The sequence below is a fragment of the Nesoenas mayeri genome (genome assembly GCF_963082525.1).
Source record: "Nesoenas mayeri genome assembly, chromosome: 14".
Classification (NCBI taxonomy): Eukaryota; Metazoa; Chordata; class Aves; order Columbiformes; family Columbidae; genus Nesoenas; species Nesoenas mayeri.
In genome coordinates, this window is record NC_137556.1 from 12,433,893 (window position 1) to 12,449,081 (window position 15,189).

General features: G+C 36.7%; 1 protein-coding gene across 1 annotated transcript in view; it reads left to right on the top strand.

Moving 5' to 3' along the window:
- Positions 1–427: 427 nt before the first annotated feature.
- Positions 428–15,189, top strand: part of GABRA1 (gamma-aminobutyric acid type A receptor subunit alpha1) — a gene marked incomplete at both ends in the record, with an annotated part of 39,634 nt that continues 24,872 nt past the window's right edge. Inside the window, 3 exons of the mRNA XM_080353458.1 lie at positions 428–485; positions 2,866–2,953; positions 6,662–6,774. Coding sequence (XP_080209584.1) covers positions 428–485; positions 2,866–2,953; positions 6,662–6,774 — 259 coding nt within the window. The remainder of the gene's footprint in view (positions 486–2,865; positions 2,954–6,661; positions 6,775–15,189) is intronic.

Genomic DNA, 15,189 nt, shown 5'->3' on the forward strand with positions numbered 1-15,189 from the left:
ACATCCATGGGCTATCGCCTGGTCTCTATGGGTATATACCGCCTGCAGGCACACACGCGTAGTGCTGCATCCTCTAGATTTCTAGGTAGCCTTCATTCATATTTATGCCTTGGTTAAATATTTGATCAAAGGTTGAACGCTAACGTACATCGGTTATATTTTTAATGTACGACCCTTCAAATAGACTGTTTCGTAAACTGCAAGTGTCTAAAGATTCTCAGTGCAGCGTCCCCCCCCCCAGCCGTGCAGCTTCCCCCCCAAATAATAACGCTGCAGATTGTAGAAGGATTTGAGTCTGCAGCCAGAGAGAAAGGGATTAGGGCGAGAGCACTGGAAGTTAAATTGTGCTGCATATAAAAAATGGGCGGATTGGTCTCTAGATGAGAGCTTGGTACCACCTTCCTTTCTAAAATAAAATCTCTCTGGCATGAAGTCACAGCCTATTTCACATCCGGTTTACCCTGGGACGTATTACTACTGTCTTGGTAAAGAGAAAGCTTTTGTTGTATAGCTGCGGTCAGAATATTGGGAGGAGAAATTTGGGTGCTAAACCCGGAGGAGCGGAGCAGCGGCGGCACCGGCGATGGCCGAGGCGGAGTGAGCGGCGGAGCCGGAGCCGCGCAGCCTCCGCGCGGGCGGGCGGGCAGCACCGGCAGAGGCGGCAGCGGCGCCGCGGACCCGCGCCCGAGGGGCTCCCGGTAAGGGCGGCTGCTCGCTCGCACACCCGCGCACACCCCGCACACCCCGCACCCTTCTGGGCGCTCCCGGCTGCGGGCACCGCGTCCAGGCGCGCAGGCGGCTCCTCTCCCCTCGCTCCGCAGGTACCGCCGGGTCGGGCTGATTTTTTCCTATTTCTCCAGCTTGAAAATCCGCAGCGATCGATGGGCATTTAATTCATCTTATTTATTTATTTTTTAGCGTGGACTGATTTCTACCGGTCGCTTCGAAAAGGTTTTTTTTGTTTGGGGGCTTTTTCTTTTTTTCCTTTCTGAGGGAGGCGATGCGATGGGAGGGGTGGCTTTCTCAGGGTGAGGGGGAAATACAAAGTTGAAATGCCGGGAGGAAAACAAGTCTCGATTTACGCCTCGGAGATGGGCAAATCTCTCACCGGGGGTCAGAAATGCATCAGAATGCCCCCTTTCTTCCCCTCTCCCTTTTTTTTTTTTTGTCTTCCAGTGGGCGCTGCTGAAATTCTCCCACAAGTGTGGCTCTTTCTCCCATTTTGAATGGGAAAGCCAGAGCTGCTTTTTGACAGGCGGTGCGGGCTGGGGGAGGCCAGGGTCTGGGGGCTGCTGGTGTTTAACGTTCCTTGAAAGTCTTTGTTAACATCTGCTTTTTCCAGCTGCAAGAAACTTTCCTTCTCCAGGATTTATAGTGTCTGTACGGGTTTACTGAAGCGGGGGGTGGTATTGAGAGGGGGGCGGGCGTGGAGCTCAACAGATCAAGATAGTTCAGAACAATTCACTTTCGTTCTTTATCCCGAGGAGCCTTTTGCAAAGGCAGAAGTTGGCAGGGCCGGGAGAAGGTGATTTTTGAAGCCACAGAGGTTGCTTTCCCTTTGTAAGGGGGCTGATCACAGGGCAAGTTAAGATGCCGTCTCGTCCCTGAAGATATTTATCCACGCTTTTCCTGCCACATGCAGCTCCTTCCTATCCAGTTAGATTAGCTCAGCCCCACTCAATGCTTATCTACCGATCATTTGGCTATAAACACATTAATTATATCTCATGGCTTACATACCGCTTTGTAATGCTATTTTACTAATTCAAATTGTTCCCGAGAGTGTTCAGTGAATTGGGGTACAACAACATCTCCGTCTACAGTGCTTCATTTTCTTAGGCATTTAAAATAACTCCAATTCACTATTGGGGGAAAACATAGGCTTCGTATTTTGTTGCCTTTCTTTAATGTGATGAATACTAAAAAATTACTGTATTCCAGCACACAGTCTACAGATATGTAAAGGGACCTGCAGCATCTTCTGGGCTTACCGATTCCACAAATATCAGCTAACTTTGTATTTTATGGTTTATTAGAAAGCGAAAGAAACCTTCTGAGTTGTGCTGCTTTTTACTCAAAAGTAAACTGAGAGTAACTCGGTGAAGTCTGGAGGGAGAACAGGAGACATTTGGAGAGGAGAAGGATGCTAAGGCAAAAAACATTTCCTAGCAGCAGAGATTGGTAGAGATTTAGGAGATGGTATGTAGGTTGTCAGTACATGGTTTGATCATGCATTGTGCACTTTAGCCCAATAAAAATATTAGTGTACATATGTAGCAGCAGATCACCATCAGAATCTGATCATTTTACTCCTTCTCTGATGCTAATATTTCAGGGAAGAGGAGAATAGTAGTATCTGCAGAAGAAAGTTACTTCCACCACATCAAAGCAAAGCAGGGGCTGTGAGGGAAGCACCACTCTTCTCAGTCACACTACCACACGCCGGCACCTTTCAAGAGGTTTGGAAGGACTTGGGAAGGTTTAAGTCAAACAAAAAACAATTACACTCAGTTATCTGGAAATGTTACGGAGGTGCCTTGTCACATTTTCAGCACAGGAGGAAACTCAGTAAGAATTGCCACAGAGTTTGGAGACAGCAGCTTCAAGTCATAGTTAAAGTTCCAGAATAATGAAAAAAAGAATACACCCTTACCACAAAATGAATCCCACTTTAAGCCTCTATGTCTAGAAGTTAAACAGAAGAACAGCCAAGGCCATGCTCCCTTATTCAGACTGACATGAGCTATATTATTGTAAGGTCATTGCCTGACATCAAGTTGTTCTGCAAAAGTTTCAAAAATGAGACATTTTTTTCCACAGTACCTGTTTTAATGTAGGGGATGTTAAAGATTCTTTTTCTTCCAGTTTCAGAGCCCACCATGAAGAGACTCCTGGTGCTTTGTGACTGCCTCTGGGCCTGGAGCCTCCTTCTCAATGCATTGACTGAAAGAAGGTGGGGAGATATTCTTTTAATGCACCAACCATTTTAGGAACGTTTAATTTAATATAGCAGTGTAAGACAAATACTGCATAGACTGCACTACTACTATAAGTGTATTGAGGGAAGTTAATCCCTGTTCAAATCCCAGCTAAATCTAACTAAGGGAAAACGGAAAGAAAACCACAGTTTGTTTGCATAACACCTTTTTTCAATATTGTCAAGAAAAAAAAAAAGCCAAAGCTTCCTGAAACAAATTGAAACTCACCTATCTCTTAAACACCTGTGCAATCCTTTCTAGACTTATATAATGACTGCTCAGAATTACAAGTTTCTTTACAAGAAAAATGTGTAATTAAGTTTTTAAAAATCTCATTTAAGTGCTATTTAGTAACTTTATTGTCCCTGAAAGCAAAGGCAAAAACTACACTTCTTGGTTGGTTGGGATTGTATCCTAACTTAGTAGATGTTTTTCCAAATCTGAAGTAGACCTTCCTGGTGAAGGGGCTCTCCTTGGATGAAGGAGAATTTGTAAGCTCAGACCGCGTAATAGTTTATGTTTGAATGACCATGCTGCACTGAATGTTTATGGAACATATGTTGAAATCAAAATTTTAAAAAAGCATTAGTATTAAGAACAATTTCTAGTCATACAATACCTCATCTAACAACTAGTAGGTTAACTAAAGACTACAAAGCAGTTTGGAGCATACTTGAAGTACTCTCTGCAATTCAAAATTCAGTAAAGGTGTTTAAGAAGACTCACAGATGTATTTCTGTATTTTAAAAATATTGATGTCCTGCCAGTAATACTACCTAATGACCAAAGAGCAGCAGAGATTTTGTATTGTCAATAGTGATCCCTAAAACATGTTATTTGTGCCTTGATCTCCATAGTGTCTCCTTATGCATTCGCAGCTCTAGATAAACTTATCTTCTGGTTACTTTGGGCAAAGGTTCATCTGCAAAAGCATTTTCTCTAAAAAAAAAAAAAAAAAAGAAATAAGAATTAAAGCAGGTGATGAAAGTAACAGCTGCTCTATTGAATAAACATGATGTTTTAGAAGCAATACCTTATTTTGATAATATATTAAGAAAGGTGAGATTTGAAGTATTCATTAAGAGACTTATCTGGCCTAGCTAAAGAATTTTGTGAAAAACTATTATATGGATATGTGTACATATATATATATACGTACATATATTTGTTACACCTATAATTTATGCATGCGTGTTCTTAAAGTGAGAATTAAAACGCATTTGACTAGTGTTTAAAAATTATATGGTGTGTCACTATTATAATGACCTGTAGATGGAGTTAGTGCACAGTTTTTTATTATACTGTGGTTTAATATGAAAACACAGTCGCATACAGTCACTTTTTCCTCAAAATGTACACACCTTATATGAAATATATCTGTTTCTAAAGCCACTTTGTCATAGTAACTTCCCCTACCTTTTCTTTTGGAGTGCTGTTCATCATCTATGATAAAAAACAATTTATGAATTAGATAAAGTGCTTGTGATACAGAAAGGCACAGTCTTTCCATACCATTCTTCTTGTCATAAAAAAACCAGTACTAATACTATTTTAATATGTATATTTTGAATGAAAAATCACGACTGCTCTGGAGTTACAGTATACTTCATATGTACACAAATGTTCAGATTCTTCCTGTTGTGACCATATGTCAGTTAAAACCAGCCCTAACGGTGCTTTTTACCTCCGATAAAATGGTGGGAAGAATAGGTAAGGGTGCTGACAAATGCGACATCCAGAATGGAAGTGGTGAATTGTGTTGCATCCTTTCCCACTGCACTGCCACTGCTCCATCTTTCTGGCGCCTCATCTGCAAATATACTCATTTGTTTACCACTAAAATTTCTGAAGTATTTTTATATCCTGTCACCTTAATGCCGATGACCTTCTACTATCCTTGAGACATGTATGTACAGCAGCTTGTTTACTGACAATGAGTGTTAATATAAAATTTAATCCAGCGAAAAGTCCTGTATTGCAATTGTACATAAGGCGTACAAGCAATGATCCTTTGAAAGATAAAGCTCAATGAAGGCAGCAAGAGAACTTGTTATTTGGTAACATATAGGAAGCAAAAAAGAAAAAAATATTAATGTCTGTGACTTGACATTCAACTGCAGGTATGAAAAAGAAATATAAATCAACCTTTTTTGTCTAATTTAATGAAGGGTATACCTAGATGCTATTAATAGTATTTTTAAAACCTGTTAGAAATTTTGTCTTTTTCATTAGAAGGATTTATATGCTTTAAAGAAACCTTGAAAATTGTTTTCTACAAATTCACATCCTATTGAAATTAAACAAAAGTTAGAAAAACTTCTATGAGTACCAGTTCTGAAACACATTTAAATTTGTAGTGTTATGCATTCCAACCTGTACTGCAAAATAACTTGGAAGCATTTCCAAAGTACCTATAGTCAGGGTATCTTTCCTCCTTCTCTCTTTATTTGATACAAGTGGGGTACACAAAGGATGTCTGACTGATGCGGCTTACAGAAAATAATTTCTTAGGTATTTTAACAGAACCAGATCATTTTATGTAACTCAATATTCCTCATAAGATGGTCTTTGCTGGTTAGAGCAGGAACTGGCAGAGCTGTATGGATAACAAGCTACCCAATGGAAGAATCACGTTTGTGACTAGACCTGAGCCTAAGGGAAGTTTTTTGGCACTGCACTGTTTACCCAGTTCAGTAGCAACGTGTGTGACAAAATGGATTGGAAAGCAGCATTTTCGCTTTCAATCATGATGACTACACATGTTTATAATGGAAGTCTTCCCAGAAATGAATGAAAAAAACTATACTGATTAAGGGAATCATCTGTGATGGGGTATTTGATAAAGATTTCAGGTTTAAGAAAAATGTTGATTCTGATGTCACCTGCAGCAGAAAGAAACCACTAAGCCCAAGATTTTCATTCTCATTTGTACTGCTGAAACGAAGAGTTTGGTAGCTGAGTTCAAAGAGCTTAATTTCATCCTTGTCCAAGCAAAATTTCAGGATCTTTGGCCGAGTTAGAGATATGCATTAGGGATCTGTAAGTGAAGCTTTATAGACATGAAAGATTTCCGCATCAACAGATGGTTTCATTACATATTTGTAAGGAAAAGTTGGAGGTATTCTTCCAAATCTAATTGCTAAAGGAAAATGGGAAATAAAATTAGGCAAAATTATATATTTATCTATGAAAATGCACATGCACTTGATTTACGTCTATATTCATAAAAAAGACATCTCCGTATATTTTATCTTTGTTTTAGCATTTATTTTGAGTACTTAAGTGTCAGTGTTATAAATTATTGTATCTTTCATTGTGTGCAAACTCTTTATTATGAATTAAACACATTATCTTTTGCTGACAAATGAGCCCTTTACTGAGGAACACACATATTAGAACATCATAACCATTAACAAATAATGAGATCAACATTAAGGAATGAACACTCTATTTGCTCACTGTTTATAGAGAGGCACTGATTTTCTATGAAATTATAAAAAATGTACAATTTCAGAAGAAAATGTTTAAGTGAAAGGACCCTATAAAGCACTACTATCTCGTTTTATGGAGGAGATTTTGTGACCACAAACCAGTATAAGCAAGATTAACAGATTTTGGAATTACTGTTTTATAAGGTTATTAGTGGATTACTGTTTTTCAGTGTTAACTGTTCTGTATTTCAGCTATGGACAAACCTCATCACAAGATGAACTTAAAGACAACACCACAGTATTTACTAGAATATTGGATCGTCTGCTGGATGGTTATGATAATCGGCTGAGACCAGGACTAGGAGGTGTGTTGCATTATAATTTTCAAGGTTACATGTTAGATAAAAATAATTGAAAAGGTTGTTATTTTTCCATTATATACTTGATTTCATTCAATTTATATATACACATAAAATAACGCTGATAAGCAATAGCCTCTTTTTTCAACTATGCCATGCCATCTCTGTCTTTCACATACTCAGTCTTCTCACACTTATACCCAAAGGAAGAAGAAGATGGTTCACAATTCAAGAAGACCTCTGCATACACATTAAAACTTTAAATGTATGGAGAACAAAAGAAAATAAAATACGATCTATGACCTGACAAATGACAATTTATGACTCAGGCCTAAACAGCACATCTATGACTATCTTCATAAGAGGATTTGGTTTTAAAAGTGAAAGCATCAATCAACCTTAGTCATAAAAGTCTCAGAGAAGTTTATAAGACTTTTTTTCTACTTTGGTATGTCAGGATTTGTTTCTGTCACATTTGTTCTTCATAGCTTGAAAAAATATCTTTTATTCTTCTGTCCTTGGTACTGAATCCATGAAAAGGTATAAAACCACATAGCAATTAGATCTTTATAAACGTTATTACAAAGTCCAGCCTTTCTCAGCATCCCTACGTTCACTCTTTGATTTGTTTTGCTGTGACACAATCTCAAAAATGGATCTTAAAACCTTGTTGTTCACAAACATGAAAGTTGTAGATGTTCTAAACATACAAGCAGAAACCTGTTCTTTCCAGTGCATGGAAAGGCTGGATTTACTTATTTCAGATTTCTTTTGGACTCTTCAGGTAAAATAAAAGAAAAAAGCAACCCACCTCACAAGGTATAGTTCCAAACCATTTTCATATAATAGCTCTTAGAAGAACTGCATTATAAGAATAGGGTATTACATTAAGAATTCTTATACAATATCCTGCAGATGAAATGGAATGTAATTAAGAGTAAGCTTATTCTGTGGTTTGAGGCTATGCTCTTGCAACAGTTCTTGAATTGTGAGCCAACTTCTTCAATAGTTTGACTTCCCTGACTTCAAGGAATGGCTAAAGATAAAATTCTGTTTATAAAGTGTTAATTAACATGTTTAAAAAGGGGTGGTCTATAAATTTTTGTGTGCAATTTCAGATAATACACAACAAAATAAGAATTGCTTTCTACTTTTACCTACTGGTGCCATTGCCTGCTTATTTGTAAACCATTGGACTAGTGTAGAAATAAATATTCCTTAATCTTTGATTAATGAAACTGTACAGTTCAGTTAGCTACTATATCACAGTAAATAAGCATAGCAGATAAGGCAATAAATAAATGAAACTGTAAACTGTGTAGAGTCTGGTACATGTCTACAAGAAATATCTGAGCATATGATGATTTCTTATATGAGCTTTGTAGCTCTTATGACTTGTTTAACAGTTACTAGGAGACCAAACAAAGGGAAGGCTTTTCTCTCATTCTTTGGATTGCAATTTAGAGAACTAAGCGTATCAGCACAGAGCACTCCGTATGTGTGTTTATACATGGTTCTGGAGCCAGACTTGAAGGGTGTAGTGGGAGAACAGGTCTGCATACCTCATGAAAGGATCATCCAGGCCAGTTCAGATTTACTCCTGACAGAAAGATTGTTCAATGTAACTGCTTTCATAGGAGGAAATTACTCTCTCCACAAACTTTTATAGCCATTTGCATCACTACCAGTTAAAAGCAAAAACAAGTGGAGCATGGGAAATACGGGGTGGAGGGAAGGCAGGATTGGAGTAGTTTCTCTAACCAAGGCTTAGAGAAGTTTAAATAATCTTCGCATCCCTCCTTTTTTGAATTATATTGGATGTTCCTACCTGTAGACAAGAACCCTGAGTATCACACTTTCCCTGCTGCTCAGTACGTTATAATTTCACAGTGTCAGTTCAAGTGAATTTATCTGTTACATTTGTCAGCTTTGAATGCTATAACTAAGAGTACTAGGAATTTTAAAACATTCCACATCTGCTGAAATTGTGGGCAGTAACCTAATGTTTAAAATCGAATACATTAAGAAGTAGGTTTAACCTCTTAACTGTTGAATAACGCTTTATTCAGAAGACATAAATTATAGATTTCAGAAACTAGGCACAAATATCTAGGTCATTGTTTTCAGTTCTGATACCAATTTATAATAAATGGTTTGCTTAGGAATTTTGAAATTCACCTCTGGAAATCCTTCTTGCTGAGGTATTTAAATATGAGCTAAGAACCTCAAGAAGACTGAATTTTGACACATTTGATATAGATACTTTGTATAATGGGGAAATGTATTCTGAAATATTCCATATGTAAAAATATCCAGTGAGGAATCTAAATCAATATGTCAAATACAGCATGATTTTTGGAGCTGGAAGTTCAATAGCCTTCCATTATAGCATGATTTGTTGCTGGAAATTTTAAAATGTATATGACAGAGCAGTAGTTTGATTTTTCTTCCCAACATCAGTGATTGCTTCTTATTAAACATTTCAATCAGAACACAATTTTTATCTAGTTTAAAAAGAAAGTTAGGAAAGCTACAATATAATAGTATTTTAAAATACATATAATTAGGTCTAAAACATTCATTCCATATTAGTGGTGAGGTATCTATCAGAGAATTTAGGAGACTGGAAACCCTCATACATCTATGTTATGCTGACACATTTCATGCTGTTAGGCATGATGTAAATCTGTGTACCACTGATTACACTAAAGCACCCTTCCAATTATCCAAACCCATCTATCCTGTTCTTTCTATGCCTTCTGAGAAACAGTAGACGAAGTACAACTTTGCATGGTATAGTCAATTTCTGCTACAGAAATGGGCATATTGCAGAAAACTCCCTGCTTAGCCCTGGACGACCTCTCCTTCTGTAGTGCAGTTTTTCAAAGATATACACCTGCAGAAAACAGAACTCTACGCATGAGCAGAAACACAAAAGAGAACCAATTTCTCTCTTTCTCGCCTATGGAAGAAAAGGCAGCTGATAGAGTTTATTTAGCCAGTTTGTTTCTCCTTCATTGTGTTTATGTATATGCATGAAGAATTCAGTGACATAAAAGGTATGTTTACTGAAAAATTGTAACAAATTGTGAAACTGATTTTAATCTTACTCTGTTCGCTTATAGGAGTCATTTCCTCCTTTTTGAAATAAACATAATGACATTTCTCTTTCCCAAGTTTGTAATAAGTGTGGCAAACTGTTTCATTATTTAGTAGAAACATCCTAGTGAGGCAGATGAGGTGCCACAAAGCCAAGAACAAGCACCTGGAGAGATCTCATTACAAAGATACATTGTTGGAGCTATACTATGTATTCATTGGAAAGCCAGGTTAAAAGGTGGAGAATTGAGATAAAACGAAATTTAGAGGTCTTGAATTTTGAATTGCTCTTTGAAAATGCATGGAATCACTACTAGATTAATATTAAGTCCTCCCTTGCCTTTTTTGGATCTCCTTTTGAGGTATCACTTCAAAAGAAAAGCTAAAAGACACATATTCTCCATAACGAGTATGAGAAGCAAAATTACTATTCATCAGATTATCCAGTAATGCCATATCTGAAATGAAGTGAGCAGCTCTGAGCATTTTGTCATTAAATGAGGAAGGAAATAGTTCTCATCAACAAGAATATATATTAAAAAAAAAAAAAAATTGAGTAGGTGACCCAAAGAGAAAAATTATAGTGATTGAATATGCTCATTATTTTAAAAATAGCATTATGGCTAAAATTTATCAGAGTTTTTTCTAAAAGACAAACACAGCACTATGTTATGCATTGGTGCATTTGCACCTCTTATCAAGAATTATGGATATAAATTATGTTTTTAAATGTTTGCCTCCTTCATATGTGGGCATAGTCACTTAGTCAGACATGCTAGGAAATAGCATCTGTTGTACTCATCCATAAACATGGACAAATAACTACATTTACTGTTATTTATACCTGGAAAATGGAACTTTCAAAATGAACGTAAAACCATTCTGAATCACAGTAGAGGAGACCTATTAAATCTACTAGTGGATAATTTACAAAAAGCAAGGAAGAGGGATTGCAGAGAGTAACACATTGAAGCTGAAAAAGAGAAAATCATGTTAAACATTAAGCAAAAAATATAAACACTGAAGTCATTTAGGTAATAGCATAATTTTCTGTGGGAACTATCAGGATCCTAGAACTAGCAGTGATCAGAAATAGGCTAAATAATAAAGATCCTGTTCTTTTTTCAAATACACAATCCTGAACAAAATAAAGGATCAGATAGTGCTGGGAAGGAGTCAAATAAGGAGGAAAATTCACCTCAAAGTTTGGTGATATCTCCTAGTACATCACTATATCCAGAGCAAGACTTTAAAAGAATTGAAAAGCAATGAAAAATGGTGGAAAAAACAAGTTCCTCAGATAAATGACTTTGCCATTGCCTTTTTTCCTGGGTTGTCATCATGTGGGTGACAGAGGTGAGCCCTGGGATGCTGCCACGGCACAGAGAGGGCAGCTTGCATAGGGCAGCCTGGCTGGACCTGGTGCAGAGATTTGTTAACATGACATCAGGTGGCAGATACAGATTTTTTAAGACTATCACCTTTGCAGTGCACACATCCCCACTCTAAAACTAAAGGATAGCAGGTAGTCTGTGACCTTTTAACTTAGAATAATTGTATATGTGGTTTATCCCTTTGAAAGAGATTTTGTAGTAGAAAGGGGTTTTTTTAATACAGAACTAAGAAGGACAAGAGTGGATTTGATGATGAAGACCAGAATGTTCCTAACCAAAATCTGCTTTTATAGTTGGGTCCATTAGATCATCCCAAGAAAAATATTAACATTACTTCACTATTGAACAGACTTATGCTTGGTTTATGTTATCAGTAAAAGCTATTTGTTGATCTCTCCTGTGTGATGTTTGTTAAAATTGAGTGTGAATGTCCTTAAGGGAAATGTCAGTCTATTTCACGCCATTCATTACTTCCGCAGGATGATTATATTTAAAGTGATGGAAAATAAACCTGACAGTATTATGTTAATTGGGTTCTAAAATTCAGTTTTATTATAATATTATGTATAAATATATGATGAACATACCTCTTGGTGATTGAGGTCCCAGTGGAAATTGTTGTATTTGAATCCATATCAGAGTTAACTTGAAAGCTTAGAGAAAATATGGTTTTGGTCTGTGTGTGTCATAAAAATTGAGTTAAACCTAAACATTTCTACTCTAAATGAAGACAGTCCTATACCAGATCCCTACACAGAATTCTGTAAGTAAAGAAGGACTAGATGCTATACTTAAATCTCTACAAACTGAAAGGGCTGAGTTTGGTCTTTTTTTCCACACAGTAGACAACACATTGATGCAAAGGCAACTGTAAAAAGCCATAGAAGCCCCTAAGAAAATTGATTTTATACAACAGTAGGGAGGTAGGGAGGATATGAGCAGCATTGTGCTGTTAATTGGCATGGAGAGAGCTGCCACGACACCGCGTAGCTCTCCGGAAACCCTTCCTGGCAGCACATACAGATGGGTAATCACAAGACAGGTCGCTTTTCACCCTTTTGGTCCCTACTTTTACAAAAACAACAGCATAACATTCTTATGAGTGTATTTGTTGTGCTTCTTCAATCAAAATACTTCATAGGATGCAGAGTGATTAGTCTGTATTACTTTTTTTTAGTAATACTAGTGTAAGCTATACAGGCATCTAAATTCTTTCATTCAAAACTATAGGAAAAGTCGTCTCCATTTTAATAATTACAGCACATACTGACACAAGACATGCAGAAGGAGCAAGTGCATTACCAAAAAAAAAAAGATAAAACTAATTTAAACCACCAAAATATGCACTTCAAATAAGCCTTGTGCTCAAATACCAGCAGGTCAGAAAGGGAAACAGTTAACATATAGTTTCCTATAATAAATAGGCTTATTTCCTGCTGTTTAAATAAATCTGTTTCTGTATTTCTTATTTGGTTCTCAATTTGTAATCCAATCACAATTCTAGCAATAATGAGCTCCCTGGGAGTTTAAATCAAAATATTTATTGTTATTAATTTTGAGAGTTTAGGTTAGCCTAGCATCATTAGCAAAACACAGTAGTTGTAAACAGCAAAATTACAGTAGTTGCCATTGACTGGTGCTTTCACAGCCTGATGTGGATCGATTGCCTGAGGCCGTGCTCCAGAGTGTCCAGGTGTGCCACTCAGTTGCTATTTTGCTGATCAGTAAGCACTTGGACTCTATGGGTGCCTTACAGTAAAACTAGTAAGTCATTAATAGTATCTTTGGGTTTGTTTTGTGTTTACTGGAATTGTTCTATATTTTACAGATATCCCTATATTACTTTGTGAGATAGATGTTACAGCCAAGAGACACGGTTAGCCTGTCTTTACAACTGATGGATTTAGCTTCAGCAGTCTGATCAGCTCCTTAACCTGAGCTTGTTTTGTTCAATAACTTAGAATTTTCTGTAGTTCTTAGAGACATTGTGGAGGTTTTGAATATAGCTCAGGATCTGGGGTTCCTGAAAAACGCATTCTGAGCATTTGAAGCACAGTTTAAGCTTTCTCATGGCAATCAAGCTGCAAACTGAACATGGTTAACCTTGATTCTAAATATATATCCCAACTGTATGAGTAAACACATGTCCTATGCAGGAGTGACTCACAACTTCTGAAGCTCTTAACAAAGCACAGTTGAATCATCTAATTAGTAAAACAGTAAACAAAATCTCAAAACTTCCATATGGCTTTGGAGGGACTAAGCTTTTTCTGTGTGTTCAATCACACTTTTTTTCATTGCTTTTGAAAATGAGGTACATATCAAAGAAAAAATAAATCATTTGGTGGTGTGTACAGTGGTTTTATTTGAATTTGAAGAGACCTGGGATTAGGTGTTCTGCAAATGTGCAATCAGTATGAAGATAACACAATCTCTTATGAGTGCACAATCTGACTTTCTATTATGATTTATGACTTACATGCCCCTTAAATTATCTCCAATGTTATCCAGAAGTGATAGGCATCACTCATTTTTCCACTACCTTGGAAATCTTCCATCTTACTACCAAAGCCTTTAGTTTCCATTTCTGTGTTCTCAAGTGATTTCCTTAAGCCTCAACCTCTCCACTATGACCACATGTCTCCCAAAACTAGATTCAAGATACCACTACATGATATGCTGCTAATTCAAAGAGTATATTCTGTGTTTGAGCAAGGTAAATCCATTAGCTATATTATATTAAACAGAAGCTCACTCAGAGCTGGTTCTCTGAGTTTACACCAGTAGGGATGAATGCATTGCACCTGAAGAGCTTCTAGCATCTTCTGTCCCCTAATGACACCAGTGGATGTGCCTCAATGGAAAGGAGGATGGAGAGATGTGGAGTCAGAATGAAAGATCTTTAAGAGAGTAATTTGAATTTTACTTTTCAATATGAAAAACACTAATAGGTTTTATGACTATATTAGTTTCTCAGTCTTAAGAAATGGCGAGTAAGTAGCTGGAATTTAAAGAATCCATTCAGCAATGTTCTACTGGCCCTCGTGAAATCTTCATCTACTTGTTCTGCCAGCTCTTTCATGCAGATCACAGCCTCTTGAACTTTGGTGAAAGTGACAGGCTGAAGGACAGAAGAGTTCTTTTTCCAAGCCAAGTAATTTCTGGACAATCATATGATTCTTCCAGTAACAGAAGATTTTTTTCACTAGATTTTAACTTCTTTAAGTCCAGAGCCAATTAGATGTAAAGAGAATACTTAAAATTACTTTAAGCCAGGTGAAGAGCTTGTAAGCAATAATAAGGTCATACATTAATTTCACAGCCAAGTACCACCTGATTTTTGCATTAACTTGGTAACAGAATACAAGCATCACTCAGTGCATTACTGGAATGGCAGTAGGATCAGACCTAATATAACATCTGGATTATCACTGTCTCACAAAAGGACATATTTTATCGTATATATATCTCAAACGTTTATATAAAACCTATTACATTTATATATATTTAGAAGTTGTAGACTTTTTAAATGGAAGTGAAAAACCTGTATATGCATTGTAAAACACTAATTCTCAGAAATTATGCATCAAAACCAGAAATTTATGTTACTGGCTGCTTAACCTTGATTCCTTATTTCACTTCTGTTAGAACATTCTTGTAAGATGAAACAAATCATACTTAAGCAGTCTAAAGTCTATTGAAATTAGAGGGTTGTATTAAATTACTTTTCTATTTTAATTATTTTCTAATATTTAAATAACATACAGATAGCTACATACATACATTTCTTAGTCTTACGAAAACTTTTTGCCTGCTGCGTGACTTTTACATACTATACATGTACATTTTGTTTAGTCTCTTTAGAATTACTTTTAATATCCAAAATTTCTCAATTTTTAAAAATTTATTTGAGAAATGTATCACACCT